We start from the raw sequence: 10280 nt of genomic DNA on the forward strand, positions 1-10280 counted from the left end.
ATTAACGGGCGGCAACAATGAGAACTTACAAAACGTGTCACGTAAATGCCAGGGCATTCAGGGGCAGCAGCAGCAGCAGCAGCACAGTAGTAAAGTAAACCCACAGAACATGCCCCAGAACAATCCGCACATAGGCAAACAACACACAAGGCCAGAGCGGAGCATACCACAAGAGGTAAACGATGGGCAAAGCTCACTGGAATGTCTCTGGAGGAACGCTCGGCTTTTTGTTAGTTTAACTACTTATGGAGATCTCTTCTTGTGGACTTGTGTGTTGGATTGTGGGATTGTAGGTGGGCGCGGCAGTGAGCGGAGTTACGAAATTAGGGTATTACTTGAGGGGTTACAGCAAATATGTGACTATTTATATGCCAAGAGGAAACGGAAGCTAAGAGATGAATATAGAGAGAATAGATGGAGGGGTTTTTTTTGGATAAATATGGAAAAAGTAATACAATAAAATGACAACTAATATATGCACATTTCTTAACAATTTCAGACAGAAAAGCATTCATTTACATCACAAAACTGTAACCGAGAGAAACAGATTAATATTCAATGGAGTCTGCGATAAAACTCCTCGCATCCGACAGATGCATTTGACACACAATATTCTAGAATCTAGATAAATACACAAAATAGATAGCTCAAACGCCAAACACAATCCGCAAATGCCTTTATCTGGGGAACTAAACAACTGACAGCTACATTTTGGCAAACGGCAAACACAATTAGAACAATGAGATGCGTAGATGCCATGGGCAGACATCCGTTAGCTGATGGCTCGATGCATTTGGCAAATATTTGAGGCCAGACAAATGCATTTCCTGCCCTAAAAAGAAGAAGGAAACAGAAACAGAGACCTTGAACATGCCTGCGCATGCAACACATGGGATTAAGAGCCTGCCACAGGAGCGTAGTTGCCCAGGACGGGTCTCATCTGTTGCTCGATGATGTGGCTGCTGTTTCTGATGTGCGGAAGCGGGGGAAAGGCGCGTTCTCTGTACACAAACAGAGGCGCAGGCAACACACAGGCAAACACAAAAACAAGGAAAAGGATGTCCTGCTGTGTGCGAGGAAAAGTGCGTGCACAGCAATTAACATTTTCGGTTTGGCCCCTCAGCAGGACATGTGGCCAGGAGCCAGCAGCAAGCAGCATGGGGAGGGGAAACACCAAATTAGAGTCTCATTTCGATTCAGTGTGAAATGCAGCAGCAGCAGCAGCGCAGGAAGCAGGAGTCTGCTCTTTGTCCGTTCACGTCCCAGAGACCAGCAGGACCGGCCAGAGGACAGGTACAACACTCCGCACACAATATTTTCGGTGATTAGTGACTTTTGGTGCGAGTCGATGAGGAAACGCCTGCGGCGTTAATGGTTTGTCCCAGCTTCGTGTGCGCTTTGATTTGCGCCGCTCTCTAAGCGGCTTGAGGCTAATCTGGGCCACGGGAAGCGGAAGCAGCAGCGAGAGACGGAACAGGGAAGCCGGAAGCAGGAAGCAGGAAGACGACCCCTAGAATTAGTCAGAATTTCGCCGGTTTATTGCCAATATTTGAAAAATTTGTGGGGTAAAACTATAAGCCACTGTCGCGGCCCGCGGGAAATTGTGCCTTATGGGATCGAGTTGTGGCTTTTATCGGCCACGCTGCTCGATCTCGGATAATGCATATTTTCCCGGTGGCCGCGATGGAACTGTCTGCCACTTCGATCTCTTTCGATTTCTCCTTGGAGGCTGCATTTGTGTGTGCTCCGCCAGGTTCACGTGGGGACTCTGGTGGAGCGTCACCCCGGCAGCGGTGCGCACCAGACTCCGTCGCGTATTGGCGCCGGTGAGCAGATAGTTGACGGGAAACTGCAGCATTCCCGGGCGATAATGGGCAATGGGACTGAGGCCGAGGAGTCCGTTCTTGCGCCTGACATGGCCATCACCGCCACTGCGACGTCCCGAGCCGCCCGCACAACCGGCACAGCCACCTCCGGCTTTGCTGAGCTTGCTGGCTCTTTCATTTGGCAAGTCAGCCGTGTCCACCGGCTGCCAGGTGCGTCCAGCATCCAGGGCCTTGCCCGCATTGCACTGGAAACAGCGCGCGTGCCTGGAGGCCACGCTGCGCTCCTGCCGCCTGCTGGCGGCATCTCCGCCACCGCGCTTGTGGCAGGGTCCCTTGCAGTGTCCCTTGCAGCCCTTGCCGCAGTTGTGGGGCGGCTTGCTGCACCTGCCCTGGCAGTCGTGCTTGCAGCGATTCTTCTCGCAGTTGGGCAGAAAGAAAGGTGCCGCGTCGCTGCCATGGGGCAGATAGTCCCGCTTGCCCAGTTCATGATGACTTTCGCGTGGAGTGTGCGGGTGTGTGTGTTGCGGTGTGGCTACTCCGCTCTGTGTGGGTGTGTGCGTAGCGGTGTGCATGCTGCTGAATTCCAATGGGAACTCCTCTTTGTGGGCTTCACTCATCGCCAGCAGGGTGGAGCCGGAGGCCACTCGCTTGCGGCTTTTGCTCCTCTTCAGCCTGAGGTAATCCGCATTGGAGACGCCCTTCTTCTTGCTGTAGCTGGAGTATGGCCTGTGCTTGGATCTCCGCTTCTTCGGCTGCTCCGAGAGGCCAATGAAGATCTCCAGCGCCTTGGTGAGCAGCGCGGAGAGTTCCGTTTTGCAGCACTTGCGGGCACAGTCGCCCTCGCAGCTGGGCTCACAGTCCTCCGGTTGGGTCTTGCACTCGCAGGTGGGACACTTGCAGTCGCAATTGCAGGATCTATTCTCGCTGCTGCTCGGCTTGCCCTCACTCTGGCAGGACTTGCAGGTGCAGCTGCGGGTCTTGGCACAGGCACAGGCTGCGGGCGGCTTCTGCACCGGACAGGAGGCCATGTCGCACGAGCTGCGACTCTGCTGATACGTGTCCATGTAGCCTGAAAGGAGAGAGTAGAGTGAAAGTGAGACAGAGGTTAAGTCTTTGGTAGAGAGCGATTTCCCACCATCCATTTCCATGTTGTAGCCATCATCGTAGTCCATGTGCCTGCTGTACTGCTGCTGCTGGCTGGCAGCTCGATTGTAGTCCGCCATCTCGTAGTCTGTGTAGCTGTAGCTGAGCGGATTGTTGTACTTGTAGTTGCTGTATCCGTGAGGCACATCCATGCCAAGAGGCGGCGGTGGCTGCCCCTGGCCGCCGCTCCGACTGATGGCCGTGGTCAGCTGATCGATGAGCGCATTATTGTCGCAGTCCTGCAGCACAATAATGTTCAGCGGCGCCGCCCCACTGGGATCCGCCAATATCTGCTGCACCTGCTGCGGTTGCTGTGGCGCCCAAGGCTGGCTTATCGGCTGCCATTGTCCAGTCTGTGGTGCCGGCGCCTGTTCTTCTGGAGCCTGCAGTGGCGCCTGTTGTGAAATCATTTGTGGCGCAGCCTGGGCAGACGGACAGTCACAGTTAGTCCCGGACGGCTGCCTCATATCACATACCGTTGGCTGTCCCTTTGAGGCGGACCTTCGACCGCCCCAAGCCTGTTGCACCGGTGGCAGTGGCAGTGGCAGTGAGTAAGGGAACGCGGCATAACCATACGGCTGATGCAGCGACTGATGGTAAGGTGGCAGCTCCGCTCGCTGCATAAAGTATTTCCCCATGGCATCGTGGATCCTGCAGTTGCACTCCTTGCACAATCCCCCGCACAACCCGTTGCTGTCCGCCTGCTCACCGCTGCGGCTCTGGCAGAGCGGACAGGTGCCGCCCTCGTGCCGTTCCGGCGTTGTCTGGCGCCTGGGACAACCTTCGACAGTCTCGCCCTCGCCCTTGCCCTCGCCCTTGCAGTTGCCCTTGCAGGAGGTGGTCTTGCGCGGGCAGCGGCACTTGCAGCAGGGCGCCACTGTGTAGTCCTGGCACTGATTGCAGTTGCGCAGCACAAAGATGCGCTCGTTGCCGGACTCGGGAGGGTTTCCCTTGAGGCAACCCTTCTTGGGCGACTCTTTCCCCGCCGATGTCCGTGGATCACTCTCAACGTCCTGCATCCTGGAGCAGTCCGTCTGTGTGCTCTCCTCCACCTCATCCTTGCGAGGAGTCAGAAAGTCCCAGGAGTGGCCCATAATTTTATCGTTTCCGAAATGTTTCATTTGAATGTTGTTTTTGGTGAAAATAATTCGTTTGAAGCTCCCGTCCCGACTCCTCTGACTGCTAGATCTTGGATTTCCTCTTCTTCAGATAGCTGCCAAACAGCCGGCGCCAGCTCCAGCTGCCCGGACTCTTGATGTTGGGGCCACCAAAGACATAATTTTGGTAGTTTTGCAGCATTCGCGGCCACGCTCTGGTGGCAAGCAGCGACTGCGAGTCCGGATTCAGCACCAGTCCGCGTCGCTGGTTGGCCCTCAAATAACTAACCGGCTCCCTGCGATACACGGGTCCGCGGCTGCTCTCGTTCAGGTGCTCCTGCGATTCGCGGACTCGCAGAAAGCTGCCGCGATAGAAGGCAGCGGGTCCCCTAGCTGCGGGAAGTGGTTCCTCGGCTGCTGCTCGTTCGGACTGCTCCACGGACTGTGGCCTGGCGGCACTTGCCTTTGGATTTCGCGGCAAGATTGGCTCCTGTTGTCGAGCTTCATTTTGTGGCCTGGAAGGTCCTCCTACCTCTTGATGTTGATGCCTGGTTCCACCTGAATTCACCTGAATTTGTGGCCTCGTAGGAAGTGCTGCCTCCTGTTGTTGTGGCCTGCTCTCCGCTCGATCATCATTTGGTTTCCTACTGCTCGCCGCTTCTTGCTGTTGTGGCGGCCTTGTGGGGCTTCGCCCTGCATTTGGTGGCCTTGCAGGACCCGCCTCTCGTGGCTGCGATGGACTTTGCGATGGATTTTGTGGCCTGATGGGACTCTGAGCTGGCCTAGAAGGACTTTGCGCTGGATTTTGTGGCCTGTTAAGAGTTGCTTCAGGATTCTGCAGCCTGCTAGGAATTGGCTTCTCTTCTCCTGGCGTTGGGAGTCGCTGCGGCTTCACTGGGACTGCCAGTCTCGGTGGGAGAGTTCGTGCTAGCTCTGATCTGGGATGTACTGGAATTGGACGCACAAGACCGGGAAGTGAATGATTTAGCACTCGACTCTCAGGGTGATTTGGACTGGCGTATGCCCGTTGCTGCTGGGAGTATCTCGCTTGTGCCTGTGCCTGAGGCTGCTGGGAGTTCAAGTACGGCTGCGGCTGCTGTGCGGAGCGTCTGGCCTTCGACTGGCTGGTAGGCAAGCGACTTGGACTAGCACCGCTGCTACGTCCCTGAATCAAATGTCCGTGCACGGAGGCATCGTGTCGGGCCGCTGTCAAGGCTGTGGAGAAAACGAAGAAGCTGTCAGAGATGCCAACAATGCCATGGCTGGTGCACACTCACTTGGTCTTGGGGCAGATACATAACGCCTTTGAGGAGCAGGCATCAGGGAAGGTGCCTCGGCAACGCTTGTCGGCCGTGTGCGGACTCTGCTGGGATTTCTGAGCTCTCCGGCGGAGCCATTTCTGCCGCCTCTGCAACGTAGCTTTCGGGTTCTAGTGCCAGGGGAGACATAGCAAACGCGGAGCACGCAGGATCTTGGCACTGCCGGGAAATAGCTGCTCCTCTTGCGGGACTTGGTGGCACGCCGCTTGCGGCGCCTGGGCACAGGTGCTGCCATCGCTCTATAGATGGTCGTGGGCTTTTGCTAGTGGGGCGGTAAAAAGCGAAAGATTATAGGAGAAGGCGCTGAGTGGGGAGGCTTACCGTTTGGGCATCTGGCAGAATGAGAAGTTGTCCCTTTGCAGCACTCCCTGCAGTCGGTCGCTTGGGTTGCAGGCGGCAGATGAGGCGAATGCAGCCGCGCGACTTTGTGGGCAGGCAACCCATTCCGCACGAGGGATATGTCCTGCCTCTTTCCCTGGACATCCTCTTGCAAGTCTCATTCTCCGCAAAGCTGTAGCGATGGATTTGCTCCTGTCGCTCCACCATCGTCTCGTTGGAGTTGCGTTCGAGATATTTCCAGGGAATCGTATCATCTCGATGGCCGGCAATCTCGATGTAATCCTCGTCCCTTTCGGTGTATCGCTGCTTGCCCCGGCTCTTGCTCCTTTTGGATGAAGTGTGCCGCGGCTTGGCCCAGTTTCTCTCATACTTCTCGAAGTACTCCTCGTGGGGCAGCAGGTCATCCATTTGAGAGCTGCCACGGCACACGACCAGCGGATTATTCTTGATTATCGCCTTAAATGGCTTCAAGGCAATGTAATCCGTTGGGCGCTTGTTCGAGGCACTCCTTTCCCTTGCCGGGCAGCTGCAGGATCTGTCGCTCCGCTGGGCGTAAACGGCAAAGGGATGGCGTGATCGGGCCACTGGTGGAGGAGGAAGGTTATCCCGCGTGCGGCTACGACATCGCAGACATTGGCCTGTGCACGGAGAGCTTTTTCTGCTGGCACTTCCTTGCTCGGTGGCCTTCGTGGCGCATTGGCACTTCTGAAGGGAACTCGGAGCGGGCACATAGATGGTTTTGGTGACTTTCCTCTTTCTCTTCTGGCCCGTAGTGGCCTTGTAGTTGAGGGGATCAAAGTAGAGGGGATCGTGGCGATCTCTGCTTCTAATACCCGTACCCGATTCGATCTCTTCGCTTGGCATCTTCTTGGCAGTGCCTCTGCGCTGCCGAAACTCTGACAAATCTGAAGCGTCCTGTCTCTCCTCTTCGGCATATGTCACCGTAGAAGGTTGCAGCTCACTCGGGTCTGTGTCGTATTCCTCCATGTCCTGAGGCCCTGCAGTCTCTGCCGCAACTGCCTCCATTTGCTGGGTGTACTTGTAGCAGGAACAAGGTCGGGGTTTGTCGCGTTCGCTGCTTCCGCTCATGTCGTTATCCATTGCGTAATTTTCTGCATGAGGTGGTCCCTGGAGAGCCGGTCCAAGCCCCATATCGGGGGCATTTTTGTAGTAAGGACAAGAAACGTTTGCAGTGTACTGAGGAGTGTAGAAATTGTGCTCCCACTGCGGCTGGAACTGTGGGGAGCGATGAAAGTTGCGTCCCTGATGGCATTCGTTACATCCCCGACGGCACTCGTTACATTCCCGATGGCACGCGTTGCTTCCGCCACCAAGACGTGCCTGATGGCTCTGTGTCCAGGACAGGTTCAACATGGAGCAGCTGCTTGACTCCTTAGCTGCCATTGCGGATCGTTTTTGCTGCTGTGTTCCTAAGAAATTGCTGGATTTCCCCACTCGCTCTGCGTGCTTTTAGGAGATGGAGAGGCGCCCCAAGACTACCATTGCATCAGAGGTAAGCGCAGCGTCTTCTGTCTTCTGGTTGCTATTGCTGGGACACCTGTTCATGATACAATTGAATGAGACTATGAATTTATGGGGTCTATTGTTTAGAGTTCATCAAAAATGGTTGTCAGCCAACTGACACTAAACGAAGAGCTCATCTGATCTGTGGGAGTGTTGCTAAGTGGTGAGCTTTGGGCCAAAGCTAGATCTTTCTTTATTCACAACTAATTTATGGAATCTTCTCCAGGTTCAGGCCATAGACAAAGGCATGGTGCAATGTTTTTTGCAAATCAATGACTTGGCCTCTGTCTATGGTCTGTGCCGGACACACAAATTAGACAGATACGAATACCAAACGCAACACAATGAAGAGGGGACGAATGTCCAGCCCAGATCCTAGTAATGCTGTCGCATCGTGCTGTTCATCATGGGGTACATCATGCAACTTGTGCTGGCCTGCGGCCCCTTTCCCCATACTCTCTGGGCATGCTGCTGCTCCCTCACTGCGCTGATGGATCGATGGCCACGTTTCTTGGCAGGCGGCTTGGACGTCGCCCGTGGGTGCTGTGGTCGCGCCTGGGACTTGGATTTGGACATATCCGGCTTGGGCCAGTGCAGAGGTCGACGCAGGAGTTGGCCCGGTGGGAGTGTGGGATATGGGTAGGCCAGCTCCTTGATGCGACTGCCCGAGCGCCGCTTTCGCTTGCGGCGTCCCAGCTTGCATTGCTCCTCCTGAAAGAGTCTGTAGCACTGATTGGCGTAGTCATCTTGCCTGGCATCTGGATGGGGCTCGTTGTGGCTCTCATTCAAAGTCGGACTGTGGCTGCGGCTATCATACGAGATGCGGTCGTGGCTGTGAATGTCAGGTGATGCCGTCTCCTGCTTCAGCGAGCTGTACTCCTCCTCATCCTCGTCATCCGAGTTGACCATGAGATAGACGGAGTATTGCTTCCTTCTCTTCTTTTGGGTGCCGTAACCCGCCATCATGCGTTGCTCTTCGCATGACTCAAAGTCATTCTCCTGCTGCTGCTCCTCCTCCTCCTCATTCTCCAGTGGATCACACATCTGACTTACCAGCTGCACAAGGGACGCCCACACGGCGCTGCCATCCTGCAGCTCCTGGTTCTGCAGCAATTGGTTGATGTTCACCCTGCGGATGCGGTTCTTCTTGCCCAACGAATGGGTTTGTTCTCGATCTGAGGCTTGGCTTCCATCATGAACATCCAGGCTGCAGCGCCCTTCCCTGCCGGTGCACTCCTCCGACTCGTGCCTTATGGACGTCTGACTTTGGTTGGGCGTCTTCGGCAGTAATCTGCTTCGCCTGGGTTTCTCTACGCATTCTGTTGGAGTCCTGAGCTCCTCCTTGCTCTTCTCTGTGGTGAGGGTGCTGGTGCTGGTGCCAGAGTCCTGCGTGTCTACTTCGTTGTCGCCTAATTCTTTGGAAGATCTCTTTTCCTGCCGCTCTGGCTTCGGTTTGCGCAGAACTCTTTCCACCTTTGGGCACTCCGGGGGTGGTTGTGACTCCCCATTGAGGGACGTCGCTGAGGGACTGTCCACTGATTCCCCATTGGAGCTTATCTTCGAGCGTTTCTTGGGCTTAGCCGCTGTATCCACCGCATCTGGTGCTGCGTCATTAGTGAAAGATCCCACATCGGAGTCCGTCCCTTCGGAGTCTGAACACCGGTCGCAGAAATCCATGAAATGGCCAACGAATTTCCCGAAATTAAAGGTGCAAGGACTTTGTTGCTGCTGTGGCACGTTAATGGGCTTTAGTGGTTGTTGCTCCTGGAGATATTCTCTCTGCGGTTCCTTCTGTTTGCTCTTCTTTCGACTCTTGGGCTTGTCAGCTGGAGCCAACACCCTCTCCTGGTGCCTGCCATCCACTGCATGCATCCCATGTATGGTCACCCGCTTCGTCATCTTGGGATGCAACTCGCTAGCTAAGCTCTGGCCTCCCTCCGGACGCGCTGGCTTCTTTAGTATACCCACGGGGGCAGGCACCTGTGACGGTTGTGGCGACGAGTGAAACTCCTGCAGTTGCTGCAGCTGCAACTGCTTCAGGTGCAACTCCTTTTGCTGCTGCTCTATGCGACTGGCAGCCGCAGCGAATCGGGCTGCCTCCGACTCGAAGTAGCACACAGGAGGCGCCGCCTGGCAGCTAGGACACTCCACGCCGTCCTGAGAGCTGGGTGAGTTTTGATGCTGCTGGGCGTTGGCTGCACTTCTCTGGCAGTCTTCCCAAGCTGACATGAATTTGGCGACGGCAGGTTGATGACTGCGCCTGGTTCCCTCCCACTGAGATCTGCCCCACGTCGGCGGATAATATTGCTGATGCTGTACTTGCTGTTGCTGCTGTTGTGGCTGCTGCCTCACATAGTTGCCCTGCACCATGCGCATGCCTTTGGGCTGTGGCACGCTGACAAGCTCCCTGGGCGGCCACATCAGCGGGCGTCGCGCCCGGGTCACACGGCGACTGCTCGGTTCCAGCACAGCCATGCGGGGAAGGGCGCTCATCTTGTTCCAGCACGTGTTCTGCCAGCACTCGTCCAGCGATCGGACCAGCGGCTGCCGTGCGGGGTGACGAAAGTTACTCCCCTGCGCCATCAGCTGCTGGTAGGCCGTCAGAGAAAGCTGCCTCCCGACGCCATCCACCTTGCGCCTCACCATTTTGAGGTCTGGGATCTGGGTTGGACTTGACTATGGATTTTGATGGAATTTTGTTGTTTAATTTTTGTAGTTCTGCCATAAAAGGTTGCTACTTGAAAATGTTATATGGCATATGACAGAAAACGAACATAAAACTCTCTGCTACAAACGGCCCACCCCCAAAACTTGGACACGCGCAGCCTCCCCAAAGACGCACGAAAAACTTTCAACTGACGTCACGCGAATCCCCGTGAATGGCCCCTCGATGGTGCGTTTTCTATTCCATTTCGCATACCTATCTGACGCTCTGCTGTAGTAGTCTTCCCGGCATCTTTCATTCAGGAAGTTAGTGGGCCAATTGGAAGTTTCATTCATTACTAGTGCACTTCCAGGATTCCAGGCCGACT

At 55.3% G+C, this 10280-nt stretch overlaps 3 protein-coding genes across 5 annotated transcripts; all 3 read right to left on the reverse strand.

Annotated features, from left to right (window-relative positions):
- Window positions 1–1516: 1516 nt before the first annotated feature.
- LOC117892578 lies at window positions 1517–4122 on the reverse strand. 2 transcript variants are annotated; one of them, XM_034798911.1, is made up of 3 exons: window positions 3446–4122; window positions 2962–3391; window positions 1517–2895 (listed from the first exon to the last, which is right to left on the reverse strand). In XM_034798911.1, exons 1-3 carry the CDS (start codon window positions 4088–4090, stop codon window positions 1631–1633), a joined length of 2340 nt encoding a protein of 779 aa, XP_034654802.1. In that variant the 5' UTR covers window positions 4091–4122; the 3' UTR covers window positions 1517–1630. The 2 variants fall into 2 exon arrangements, with proteins under 2 accessions (XP_034654802.1, XP_034654801.1); XM_034798910.1 differs by having other exon boundaries at window positions 2962–4122.
- Window positions 4123–4131: 9 nt separating this feature from the next.
- Window positions 4132–7320, reverse strand: LOC117892577 (serine/arginine repetitive matrix protein 1). Of its 2 annotated transcripts, XM_034798909.1 has the most exons (4): window positions 6227–7320; window positions 5707–6103; window positions 5344–5647; window positions 4132–5281 (listed from the first exon to the last, which is right to left on the reverse strand). In XM_034798909.1, exons 1-4 carry the CDS (start codon window positions 7126–7128, stop codon window positions 4152–4154), a joined length of 2733 nt encoding a protein of 910 aa, XP_034654800.1. In that variant the 5' UTR covers window positions 7129–7320; the 3' UTR covers window positions 4132–4151. The 2 variants fall into 2 exon arrangements, with proteins under 2 accessions (XP_034654800.1, XP_034654798.1); XM_034798907.1 differs by having other exon boundaries at window positions 5707–7316.
- A 73-nt stretch (window positions 7321–7393) lies between these two features.
- Window positions 7394–10110, reverse strand: LOC117892579. Its single transcript, XM_034798912.1, has one exon. The coding sequence runs from the start codon at window positions 9892–9894 to the stop codon at window positions 7624–7626; it is 2271 nt and encodes a 756-aa protein (XP_034654803.1). The 5' UTR covers window positions 9895–10110; the 3' UTR covers window positions 7394–7623.
- Window positions 10111–10280: the final 170 nt, after the last annotated feature.

Source organism: Drosophila subobscura, chromosome E, assembly GCF_008121235.1.
Source record: "Drosophila subobscura isolate 14011-0131.10 chromosome E, UCBerk_Dsub_1.0, whole genome shotgun sequence".
Taxonomy (NCBI): Eukaryota; Metazoa; Arthropoda; class Insecta; order Diptera; family Drosophilidae; genus Drosophila; species Drosophila subobscura.

Coding starts and splice junctions, on each gene's coding strand:
- LOC117892578 (XM_034798910.1), bottom strand. CDS start 4,090: ATGAAACATTTCGGAAACGATAAAATTATGGGCCACTCCTGGGACTTT. Junction 2,896..2,961: donor CTACAACATGGAAATGGATG/GTGGGAAATCGC, acceptor CTCTCCTTTCAG/GCTACATGGACACGTATCAG.
- LOC117892577 (XM_034798907.1), bottom strand. CDS start 7,128: ATGGCAGCTAAGGAGTCAAGCAGCTGCTCCATGTTGAACCTGTCCTGG. Junction 5,648..5,706: donor TTCTGCCAGATGCCCAAACG/GTAAGCCTCCCC, acceptor CCGCCCCACTAG/CAAAAGCCCACGACCATCTA. Junction 5,282..5,343: donor TGTATCTGCCCCAAGACCAA/GTGAGTGTGCAC, acceptor TTTTCTCCACAG/CCTTGACAGCGGCCCGACAC.
- LOC117892579 (XM_034798912.1), bottom strand. CDS start 9,894: ATGGTGAGGCGCAAGGTGGATGGCGTCGGGAGGCAGCTTTCTCTGACG.